Genomic DNA, 13,491 nt, shown 5'->3' on the forward strand with positions numbered 1-13,491 from the left:
TTACTGTGCCCACCATGGTAAGTTTCCACCTGAGAAGTTCTTGTCCAAGGTCATAGCCGGTAAAGAAATTGTCACATGTGATATTGTGACCCCACAGTCCAGTAGTCATATCGAGGACTACACGTTTTCCTTGATTTTTCTCAGGAATGCCACTTGCATGTTTGCCTGTGTAAATCTGCAGATTCCATGCATAGCTGGTTTTTGCATCACAGGCTGCCCAAATTTTTATGCCGTATTTCCCTGGCTTACTAGGCATGTAATGCCGGAAAGGGCATTTTCCACAGAAAGAGACAAAACGTTTATCTACTGTTACCTCTGGCCCTGGGTTGAACATCAGTGGAAGGAGCTGCACCCACCTTTCCCAGACATCCCTGATGGGAGCAATTTCGTCAGATTTTTCTCTAGTTTCTTCAGGTAAGGAGACACACAGGCAAAGAGAGAAGCCCCTCAAAGTGTGTTTATGATTTTTGTTTTGACCCTAACTATTACTTTATTACCTTAAATTATAACTGGGTCAAAACTGACCCTACCAACACAAAGGTAATAATTTTCACCAAAGCATTTTATAATTTAGTACAATTTTTTTTTTTTTGCTTTATTTTAATTAAATACAGATTCCTGACAATGTCAAAAAGCCTTGATGCAATAAACAAAATTAGGTAGTAGTTTTATGCATTTAAAAAGTAAAACGGGTCGGTGCTGACCCTAACACAAGAGAAAGGTTAAATTCAGTTTCAGCAGCTTTACAAAATGTATTGGACAAGATTTTTAAATGTTGTCCTATATTCATCTTACATTACTTATAAGGGAAAATATCATTAACATAAATATAAAAATGCCAAATTTTGGCGAAAAATTGAAGGCGGGATGTGCTGCTGTCATCATGTGTCTACAGGAGTTTTTTGAATTTATTTTTCCACTGCTCAGTATTCAAAATATGGCATGTTATATATTGAGATCTTAGAGATTTGAATATCGATACTAAATTTTCAGTATTCAAAATATGGCATGTTAGATATTGAGATCTTAGAGATTTGAATATCAATACTACATTTTCATCTTTTGAACAACTTTTCTTTAAGTATAACCCCTCACCAAAAATTCCCTTTCATTACACATAAAGCCTTAATTGCAAACTTTTATTATTAATGACTGAAATAAGTTTAAATAATATAAAAGTGCTTTCAACAAAGTACATTCCTAGATAGTCTAAGACTGAACTGGGAATAACACCTTACAGTACAATTTTCAGATAGTAAATGTCAATCAGTTGTGGATTGAAAACATTCTCCTTTAATCAGTGTGAGATGTGACTTAATTCATCTCAGAAGCATAGAAACGACTTTCCAAATCTATGCAAGATTAGAACTATACTGTATCTGTGACACCTGTCAAAAAGCACCCAATTCTCTAAGCCATATGTTAAGGAACTACTGTCTGATTCAACCTTAATAAGCAAGCATTTTTACTTGCCTACTGTATAATATATACCCCTAATAGCCTTAAAACATTGCATGTTTGTCAATTAGATTAGTCCTAACCCAAAAAATTGTAATAAATTGGAAAACAGATATTCTGTAATACTTAACATTACAGAAAATTAAATTTATTCAGAGAACAACTCCTCATGCATTTTTCAGCATATGGCAGCATTTAATTAATGGAGTTTTCAGATTGGACAGCCTGGTAGCATAAATCATGAAACAAACCTGGGCTGGACACTGGTAAATTGCAGTATTATTACAGCCACAAACTGAACCAATTTAGAGTTGTGAACTAATTTAACTTGTATATGTTTGGGGATGTGAAAGGAAAACCTGGAGTAAAATCTGTGCAGACATGGGGAGAATATGCAAACTCTACATCAACAATAACTGAATGCACAGTTTGAACTCAGGAAGCTGGATCTTTGATCCTGGAACAATAAGCACTGGGCTACTGTGCCAACTAAAACATTTATAATTTATTAAAATAAAAACAAAAAACACAGAAATATAAAATCTACACTCAGTACACTATACATACTTCTCCGACACAGTGATGACATAACTTTAACCTGCTTAATCTAATTTGAGGTGAACTCGAGCTGAATCCACTTCAGAAGATTTGGTTGCATGGTAAGAACCAGAATTGAATGAGATGCCAGTCCATCACAGCACTTACTTATGCATACAGTCACATTCACATGGCTAATTCAAAAACACTAAGTGGCCTAACATGCGCTTGTCTGTGACATTAAAGAAATAAATTGGAATCCCTACATGAATTTTATCATTTTAAATTTTTGTTAGGCATTGTGGAAATGTATGAACACAATTATAAAGCAAATGTCATAATTAAGAGTAAGAATTAATTTCCAAATATATTATCAGCTAGATGAGAGTCACAATAGGTGGAACAAGTAGATTAATACCATCTCATAGTTCTTTACAGACATACTACAATTCTATTATTTATGTATTGTAAGCAATTATAAGCACTAACAAGTTCTGCAGCATTGCCCGGGGTAACACAATACACAATCAGTGTAGGGAATGAAATGGCATCATCCTACCATACAGATAATAATACCTTAACCACTAGTCACCAATTCTTAGTTTAAAAGTTTGTTTTAGCATTTTATGTTTGAAGTATGTCCCCAAATCAGTATATTCAAAGATACTTCAAGGATAACTATTTTCTGCTAAAATAAATCTGAGTGGCAAAAAATGGCTCTGAGATTACACTTATTTTTTAGGTAAATGCTAGTTAATGCTACTGACAGAAATATATAATTCTCTTTATGTGTACATTAACATACCTTGCACATTTACATAAACAGGACTGCTCCAGTCACTCCAATATCCAGGCCCCCTTAGACATTTACAGCGTATATCTGTTGTATAGTTGACACCAGCTTTTAAACCATGGAGATCCACAAATGTGTCAACCAAAACCTTTTTGCTCTATAACCAAAAGAGAAAAGAACATCTCTGTGCTAAGTAAAAGCTTTTAAAATAAAAGTAAAAAACAAATGTTTAAAAATTATAGTAGAAAAACAGGTGAAATATTTATTCCACATTGAAAAAAGAACAATATTATAAAACTGATAAAAGCCTTACAGCCAGTCACTAGGATGGGTGTCCCAGAAGTAAAACCCCAATGTTCATCAGAATAAATAACAGATTCTGTAATTCTGGAAGTGAACTGAATAGATTACCCAAACTACTAGAGGCAATAAAAAGGCTTGAAAATGGCTGATGGCAGAAGTGACCTAATTCAGAATATTCAAAGATCTCCTAATCTTTTATAATTGAGAAAAAGAGGCTATGGAAATCTGACAAAGGAACAGAAAACCTCCTGACCAGTAGGAGAATAGTACAAGGGTGTGATGCATCTGTATAGGATTTAGGTGTGCAGGGCCACTGGGTGCTTGTACTGGGAGAACTAGGTCAGTGTCTTTGTATCCAAACATAATTACCTAAGACCCTTTAAGCAACTCCTGAGATGCTGTTTAAAACTAATTCTTACAAGGAGCAGAATAAGGCTTGAGATGTAATGAGAATACAAGACAAACACTGGATAGTGGGAGGAAAAAAACAGCACTGAGATAGTTAAAATAAGATATTTTTACTACCTCATCACAAGAAGAGCAGGGAAGCCAAAGATTTTATGTCTGTGAGGAGCTAAGCTCAAAGTGAAGTTACTGTAGCACTTTCTTTATATTACATCTTATGCTAGTGCACTGGTTCTTAAGAGCCTGCTAGGCAGCAGAACTTTATTTATAAAGCTTGTCTTAGAGGCCGAGCATACCATATATTACTCATAAATCAAATGTCCTCCTTTAAAAATGGAATGACATTGGGTACATTTTGTGTTTGGGAGCTGAAAAAAAGAGAGGAAAACTTCTGTTTGCTAAACAATGCTAAATAATTGTTTACTGTTCAAACATGTTACTTATATTACATACAGTACTTCATTTAGATTATTTATTTTTAGAAGCATTTATAGATAATGGCTATATGTGCCATTGGGACTTGGATATCCAGGGTGTTCTCAGTTTTAATGCTACATCCTTCTGAATGAATATTCTGCTTGAGGTATTCTTTGGTTTCTGTGCAAAAATAGCTTGGTTTCAGTCACTAAGTAGGCCCTAGTTTAAATTGATAAAATAAATGCAGAATGAGTTAAACTTCCAAATGCTAATAGTTGTGCTGTTTCTTTTTGTTTCTGTCCAGCCCCAATTATTCAGATTTGTCCCCTATAGGTGATGGATTTAAGAGTTTGGTATCGCCTGAAAATACTTGCCCAATTCCCATTAGACCAGAATGTCAAAAGACTCCGTTGCCAAAAGCTACACCCTCAGGAAAAGGTAAATAAAGAGCACAGAGAAAGCTTCAGTTTATTACCTGAATGGGACAGGGATGCATCCCTTTTCTTAGCTGGGAGCATCTGGCTATACAATCAGCATATTGCACATAGGAGAGGGCACACCAACAGCTTTATGTTAGACTGAGAAAACTGTTTTTTTATTTTTATTTTGAAACTGTAGGGAAGAATTTAAAATAAAAATACCAGAAAACCTGAGAATGGCCAGAACCTGTGGTTTGTCTTCTTTATGCAATCCTGTACTTCATAGTATTTATGTACTGAATGAAATATTGAAAAACATTAATTTATTTTGGGTATATCCTTAAATATGCTTTATCAACAAGAAAATAAAATAAAAAGAAAACAGTGCCACAATGAATCAAAATATAATTTCAAGAAAGACTATACCATGACATGTTCTCCATCTGCAGAACAGCGAACTTCATACTGTAATTCATATGGTGTGGGCTCAGGTTTCTCCCATCTTAGCTCTAATTGCCAGTTCATGTTCAAATCATACTGAAGACTTTGTGGAGGATGAGGTTTCACTGTGTAAAAAACATGATGTGCTATTTTTAAAACTGAAGAGCAAGCATGGAATGAGCAAACTTTACTGAGTAAACACTGTAAAGTGAAAGAAAATCAAAATATTTCAAAAAAATCATGCAAAATTTAAAAACTACTACGTGTGTGTAAAGTATGGTGACAGTGAAATACAAGTGAATCTGTCAATCTGTGAAGTATGTGCTGAATAATACAGCATAAAGAAAAAAAAGTATTCACATGTCAAATTGAATGGTTTAGCAGCAGATTTAAAAATTCAAAATTAACCTCTTAAAAAAAGAGGATATTAGCATTAATCCAATGCTTTACATTGGTAAAGGCTCAATATATTTAACCCTGCCTTAATGTTTACATGTAATTGTATACTGCTTACTTTTTTAATGCTCTGTTTACCGATCAGCCACAACATTTAAACCAGCTGTCTAATATTGTGTAGGTCCACTTTGTGCTGCCAAATTTGACCCGTTAAGGCAAAGTCTCCACAACACCTCTGAAGGCTTCCTGTGGTACCTGGCACTAAGATTCTAGCGGGAGATCCTTTAAGTCCTGTATGCTGCGAGTTGGGTCCTTATTGGATCAGACTCGTTTTTCCAGCACATCCCACAGACACTTAATCAGAGTAAGATCTGGGGAATTTGGAGGCCGTGCTGTTTAAAATTTTCTCTTTGTAGTACAGGGGTTACCCACAGAAGTTATGTACAACTTATTCAGTCTAGGAGTACTTGGATTAGGTGATATATGCTGATCAATATTGTTCACAATGCATTCAGAATCTACTGTATTTGTCTAGCAATGTTCTTGCTGGTTACCTCATATATAGAAAATATGAATGTTTAAGAAAGGTCTAAGTTCTTATCTGGAATCTGTTATTTATTAGAAATTATTATGCCATGAAGACAGAGACTGGAAATCCAGTCAAGGAATATGGAATTCTGCAACCTGAAACTAGGATCATTTGGCTGACCACTTCTGGGTGTGTGTTCCAATTATGTTCACATAGTAACTGGAGTCTTTTACATTTTTTACAAGCACTAAACTACAAAACTACTCTTTTATCATTTTGGCATTTTTTAAATGAAAACAGTTTTTAAAAAAAAATACAACATTCAAAGTTTGACAAGATGAACAATTTTCTATCTACAAATCAAACAACACTATAAATCATCCTCTAAAATTCTAGTGTTCGGTTGCTATGGCTTCCCTCTTAAGTAAACATCCTTTCTTGCCTGAGGATAATTATCTTGTATCCACAGTTAGCATGCATTTACATGTTTGTTGTTAGGTTTGGGTTTTAAATAAGACATGTTGTACCTGAAATAATTATATTGATTTCTAGAATTACCAGTTTTCTTTGGCAAGATAAAATCAGCAATAAAAGAACAGCAGCAGCTCTATGCTGTTTTCTACACGTCATTTGGGCCAGCAGGAAGCAACTCGATGGCTGCTTTTTCAGTCTGTTCATTTTATTACTACTGTTTAAAGAAGACACATCTAGTCCAGATCCAGCAGAGCTAGTATCTTTACAGTTTCTGTTTAAGCTGTGTTTAATGTCATGGAGTGCCTTGAAATTCAATCAATTCAAATTATTTTGTCAGAGCTGTTAGTTTTATATATTTGGTAATATTTGGAAGTAAGGTGCACTCCAATGCCTTCTGACCTGAATATTAACATTGCAATGAATGCAAATATAATTGGCTTCTGAAAGGCTGATTGTTGGTAAGAAACAAAAGCTTCTTTCTCACATAGTACAAGTAAATCAGGTTAACCATAACAGAAATTTACTGGGATTTCCTCATTTTCATATACCAGGGCAACACACCAATCTCCTATGTTGGCAACATTCACATTTTGGTTCTGTTTAAGGAAACAAGGATTCTGAAGGGTAAGCAAATGGTCCAAAGTGATTTGACTGCATTATTGTTTTTGACCTAAAAGTAAATAAATTGTGAGTGTTGTAGTTGTCCTATTTAAATATTATTTTGCACAATGTTCTCAAATCACAATGACACATTAATGCATGAAACTTAAGGTAAATGAAAAACTAAAAAACAGTGTAATCAAATGCAAAGATACAAGGATCCAAAGACATCTGTCATTGCATTTTTACTGTAAACATTTTAGTCTGATAGCTGCCATGTTATAATCTGCCTCTGCTGCTTAAACCCACCACTCTCTTCAAAGTAGTGGCTATGGCGTGAATTGCTTGAAAATTGGCTTTGTCTGGTGGTAACCTGATCCAACAATTTCTGCAAAAATGTTTCCTTATTTCAGAAAATGATAAATTCCAAATATCTACCTCTAAAAAACAAACTTTTAAGCGAGCTGCAAGAGTCTCTGACTACTTTATTCAAATTGAAATGTATGTATGTATGTGATGATCCCAGTATGTTTTATGCATTTAATTTTTCTAGCTTTGTTTACACATATTACACAAATTATTCACATACTGTATATGTTGTGTCTTGACTTGGGAAAATGCCAGTTTGACCTCACTTGGAATTTACACTTTCATTTGGTCACAGAGGCATTTGACCGAAGAATTTAATTCCAGGGATAGCCTGCATGTGTGAGCTCTCAGTCTGGTAATTAATGATATGCTAAAAAAAAACATAGGCACACACAGATAGAATGTGTAAACTCAAAGACAGAGAGTGTTTAGGAAACCAAGACAATGCAGGAAATATGTAGAAGCACTAACCACAGCACTACTCTGCCACCCAGGGCACTGTATGTTAATGCAAATTTAGTTTTTATTATGATAGAAACTACAAATTAATCAAAGTGTCAGTAGGAAATTTGATAAAATGCTTAATTAGGGTTTAGTTTTGGTTTCTGCAAAACATTCAGGCCAAATTTGGTCTTCTCTAGCAACATGCAATCTACAATGTATCTCAGCAAAATAATAAATGTAATTGTGTGATTCTCTAGCAACATGCAATCTACAATGTATCTCAGCAAAATAATAAATGTAATTGTGTGATTCTGTAAGCACCAAAAAAAAACCCAACAAGAAGGAAATAAATTATTTTTTCTATCAAAATAAGCAATGGGGCCACTGTTTTTCCAAAAACTGTCCAATAATGAAAAAGTTGCAGGGTGATGACATGCTTTCTAAAAGCAAAGGGATAATGTACAGTATACATGTTTAGATAATCATAAATGTATTTCTTTTATAAATGTTTGTAATTTTATATATATATATATATATATATATATATATATATATATATATATATATATATATATATATATATATATATATATATTTTATTTAATTGTAAATCAACTCAATATTTGGTGTAACCATTCTTTACCTTTGCATCAATTCTATTATGTCCACTATCATGCAGTTTTAAAATTGACTGGAAGTTTGCTCCAAGCATCTTAGAGAACTTGCCATGTTCTCCTACAGACTCTGGCTGTCTTGGTTGTTTCTACCTCTCCAGAGAATACGAGACAGTATGAATAATTCTGAGATTAGGTCTCTGTGGAGGCCATACTATCCACGGCAGAACTACAGAAGTCTTTTGTTGAAGACAGATCTTTATGACCTTGGCCATGTGTTTGATAGAACCATATAATACAGTAGATTAGAATCTCCATATACTTATCAGTATTGTGAATATTTAATTAATTAATCTGTTTGTAGAAATTCAGCCCCCAAACCTGCACTGAACTTCAATAAATTCTTTACTCTTGGCTGTAGACACTTAATGTTGCACTGCTCAGGTATTTTATGTGTGAAATACTGTATGTCTGACTCAAAAATGTAAAATTTAGATTAATCATTCCAGAGTACTTGCTGGCACTATTCAGCTACATAGTATTTATATTTTCATGTAGATGAGTGGTTTGGCTTTGATTGCACTTTCCAGTTGTGTAAATCTTTCTTTTATAAAAGTAATAGGTAATCTAACAAATTATTTAATTACTTTGAAGCCTTCTAAAGCATGCAAAACTGACTCATTCTCTTCCTCAGAATTAAATTGTTTATTTCTTCTTATTCTATGTTTCAAAAGATGTATCACTTTCTATTGTAAAGCAAAACATTTCCACAAATAGATTACTACTGTAATCTACCCCCGTCTGTAAGAATAACAACATTCTCTAAGATTTTTTTATGCATTTTTAACATTTTTGACACAGCATTAATTTTGGATAAAAGTATGTGCAATAAACTAGTAGTGGGTAATAGTAGATTAGATTAGAAATGTTAAATATAAACCAGAAAATGTTCATGCAAAAACACCTAATGTTGTATTCATGTCTTTAAAATAATATTTTGTGCATGAACTTTCATGTGAACTGTGTGTGATAAGTTTGTCTAGAGCTTTAAGATAATTACCCTGAGTGCTACATGAATCAGATGTATTTGTTTGTGAATGCAAACTACATCTCAATCTGCATCTTACACAGTTTGATTAGCAGAAGTGACCACAATGAGAGAGAGAGAGAGAGAGAGAGAGAGAGAGAGAGAGAGAGAGAGAGAGAGAGAGTGATAGTGAAACTTAATCTTTTTTTTGATTCAAGAGAGGTTAACACCTACAGTTGAGTTAGTTTGAGCAGCAGAGTGTTAACAAACATTTCGAAGGATAGGAGGAGCATCTGTGTTGATTACTTTATTCATTAAACAGTAAAACATGTTTAATTTGTTTAAACAAAATTTTTGTCTGAAAAGTATATCCAGTACAAATACGCTATTGTATTATTTAATAAAAATGAAAGTCACAATGTTCAGTTGCATACAACACAATATGGGGTTTAGGCCATACTGTCCACTCCTATCATAAACAAACAGAGCAAATACGTTTGTAGCTAGAAATTTTAATCGGCAAGTGATGTACTTTTATTTATAGTTTCAGCATCCTTTTTGGTTATGGGAATATATTTCTATAAAGGCAAGTCTCAAACTCATACCTCAATGGTGTACTAGCTTCTATATGACTTTCCCATCTAGTTGTACACACACTGAAGATAATGTGCTTTTTTAATTCACAATCAAATTTGAGAAAAAGACAAATAACTCTTAAATGAATAAAAAAAACGGAGATTCAACCAAGTGATGCCGTGTTGTTGAATAGAAGATTTATAAAGTGATTGGAGTAAGACACAAAGAAGGCTTTAGGATTGGGAGCCATAATTCTTCTTTGGACACCAGAAATACCCTTCATGTTAGCCCTGTTGTTGTAACCTTGGCCATGCCGATCTTCAATTTTAATGCTAGAAGGTCGTGTCGTTGAATTTCTAATTAAACTTTTGTTCTCTTGAAGTTTCAATACTAATTACTGGGGAGATTTCTTCTTATGTCTACCATGAAATCTAGTATTGCAGTGTAATACCTAGCTTCCTTAATGTTATAAGTGATAGAATTACTTACTTTGTTTGCCAGTAAAGAAATACTAGTACTTTGCATGTCTTTGTTCAGATAATGCACTCTATGTGATAAGCTAGAAATTCTTCCACAGAGGATTATCTACTTAATTAAAATTTAAGAAAACGCTAATGAAAAACAAATACAGTAATGTCTTATTATTTATAGATAGGTAAAAAGGAAAATATCATGCATTCATAATTGTGCATGAAATATTCTGATCCTTGCAGCTTGCGGTGAATTTGAAACCTTTAAAACTAAATTTTTAAAGGCATTATATGAACAATAAACTGGATATGTATGTAAATATTAAGGGTCAGATTAACACTCATTTTGGTACTATTATCATATAATATTATACTGCTGCATGCAAATGTTGCCCTTACCAAAGTGCCACCTTGTCAAAATCCCAACAAGCAGGAAGCTCATCCACACAGAATTGCGCTTTTCAATTCCAATTCCTCCCTTCATTCATTTGTCAAGAGTCCCGATTTTAATTCAAAAGTGTGATCCTGTGTGAAGGGGCTTCCCCTTTGTGGATTACTTTCATTTTCCGGATTTATTTTTTTTAAATATTCTATCAATAAATACATGCATTTTGCTCATTGTGAGCATATGTCTGAATGACCTGACGTGTGGAATATGCAACACGAGTTACATGAGATTTTTTCATTGATATTTTTGATCTCTTTTGCTGTTGTCCAGCATTAGTCAGCAACAAGTCCTGTTCTATCAGAAACTTTATGTCCATTCTCTGCAAAATTTCAGATTACAATTTTTTCACAATTTTGCTCCTTTTACAGAATTTGTAACTACCTGAGAGATTTCCCTTTAATGGCAACTGAAGGTTTCAGGAGGCGGAGTCATCAAGAGTTGCTACAGGTGTTCCCCCAAATTCAAAAGTGATTTCAAGACTTACTTTAAGAAAAACCAAGAGGGTGTTTAATGCTAATTCATGGCACAGCCCATAGAAGCGAGGGGTGCTGGAGCAATGGATCAATGATGCAAGGGAAAAGCTAGGGTCAGGAAGGGAGAGAGAGAAAGTTGAGAGAGAAACAAAAGTTGTGAAGGATAATGCCACAACAGTTACCTTGGAATAATTGCCTTGATTTTTTTAATTTGTATTCAATTTGCCTTTGCTTATCTCTCCTTTGCGTAGTTTACAATCAATAAACAAGGACCTCTTTAATGCTTTTGACGTACTTCACATTACTCCATGTGTTATGAGATGCCATGGGGCACACATCATGCAGTTATCCTCTGCCCTCTTTTACAAATTCAGTCACTTAGTGGCGGAAATGCCACCTTTTTAGTGAAATGAAAGACCAATTCTTAAGGCTACTTTTAAAGTACAACATTCATTATTTTCATATCAGACAAATACCAATACAAAAGACACATTTTTATTTCTGACATCATTAAATTGTTCTTGCATTCATGTGATTAAATATTTAAAAGTGTCATCCATTTTGATATAAATAGAGGTAAATTAGGTTGTTATTGTAAAGCTTTTTCAAACGTCAAGAATTATTCCACTAGGTATCAACCACTGTAAAAGCTTTGAAAAGCATATGCTAAATGTTATGTGCATGTTCATGATGTTTTATAACTGAAATCATGGTGATGAGCTTTGACTTTTTTTAAATTTTCAAAATTTTGATCTAATAGCATTAGCACTTATTTCATTACCATTATTGGTAGCAGCTAGAATAACCCATATTTTGTGTATTGCTGTAGTTAGTTTTTTTTAAAATAAAATAACTTGTATCAAAACTGGATTAGACATTATATAAATCATTTACAAAAAAAAAGTTTGTTTTCATCTTTAATACAGTGTCTCCTAGACTTGTATCCAGTAATTGTTTGCAACATCTGCTAGGTTTTGTGTGCATTTTTATTAAATTACAATCTTGTTTGTCTTGCATTCCTGTTTTTTATCTTCTGCTCAGTTTTCATCTTCTTTTTGCTGGCCCATATATTAAAAGACTTTTTTATGATAAAAACGCTCTTATGTAGGGATTATCCTGCATTTTTATTGCTAGGATAAAAAAATGGTGTTCTTTTATGTAATGACTATTTTTTCATAGAAACACATACAGTAACTCTAGACCATTTCAATTTTAGTTTTTTTTTTGAAGACTTAATTAGTTTTTAATTTTGCAAAAACCTTTTCCTATTCATTTTTGTTTATGCTTAAAAATAGATATTTGATGAAGATTAAGTGCTTTCATTGGATAGGCACTGTAGAAAGATGCAAATAAAATATACACATAAAAGACTCAGTGAAGCTCTTTTTGTTCATGCCATCTACACTGAGCATTTTATAAAGTGTGTGTTACTCACATTGTATCTGTGTCCATCTGTTCTTAAAAATCTGTTTATTTTGGCATATTTATTCAAACTATTCAGGCACTAACAATTTAATGAAGTCATTCTATAAAGTTTAACTGAATAGATATACTAAATATTAACTCTTGACTGAAAAAAAAGTTAAATCAGTCAAAGCTGATTTTAAAAATGCAACAAATCACAGCTCTGCATTTATATTATTGTGTAAAAACACAATCACATTCTGGACCTGCAAAAATGACTACCGGCCAGAAATGTATTTTGTTTTTAGATCAAATGATGTTTTTCCATTCATTCATGGCTGAATCACAGAGTATCACCACGACTGCTGAAGGCCTGTGCGTTGGAGCTGGGGAGTCCTCTACAGCGCATCTTCAACCTGAGCCTGGAACAAGGCTTTGGAAAACATCTTGCATCACCTCAGTCCCAAAGGTATAACGTACTGGTGAGCTGGATGACTTCAGGCCTGTCGCTCTGACGTCATATGTGATGAAGACCATGGAGCGGCTGCTGCTTCACCACCTGAGGTAACAGGTCCTCCACGCCCTCGACCCTCTGCAGTTCGCATACCAGGAGAAGGTGGGAGCGGAGGATGCCATCATCTTTATGCTACACCGATCCCTCTCCCACTTGGACAGTGGCAGTGGTGCTGTAAGAATTATGTTTCTAGACTTCTCTAGCACCTTTAACACCATCCAACCTCTGCTCCTTACGGACAAGCTGATAGAGATGGGATTAGATTCATACCTGGTGGCATGGATCGTGGACCATCTTACAGACAGACCTCATTATGTGCGTCTCGGGAACTGCAGGTCTGACATTGTGGTCAGCAGCACAGGAGCGCCGCAGGGGACTGT

At 34.1% G+C, this 13,491-nt stretch overlaps 1 protein-coding gene across 5 annotated transcripts in view; it reads right to left on the reverse strand.

The window, feature by feature from the left end:
- The window catches only part of lepr (leptin receptor), a 275,136-nt gene that overhangs the window by 101,437 nt on the left and 160,208 nt on the right, over positions 1 to 13,491 (reverse strand). For all 5 annotated transcript variants that reach the window (XM_039735320.1, XM_039735323.1, XM_039735322.1 and 2 more), the window contains 2 exons: positions 4,759 to 4,898; positions 2,801 to 2,945 (listed from right to left, as the gene is read on the reverse strand). In XM_039735320.1, coding sequence (XP_039591254.1) covers positions 2,801 to 2,945; positions 4,759 to 4,898 — 285 coding nt within the window. The remainder of the gene's footprint in view (positions 1 to 2,800; positions 2,946 to 4,758; positions 4,899 to 13,491) is intronic.

The sequence above is a fragment of the Polypterus senegalus genome, chromosome 14 (assembly GCF_016835505.1).
Source record: "Polypterus senegalus isolate Bchr_013 chromosome 14, ASM1683550v1, whole genome shotgun sequence".
In the NCBI taxonomy this organism is placed as follows: Eukaryota; Metazoa; Chordata; class Cladistia; order Polypteriformes; family Polypteridae; genus Polypterus; species Polypterus senegalus.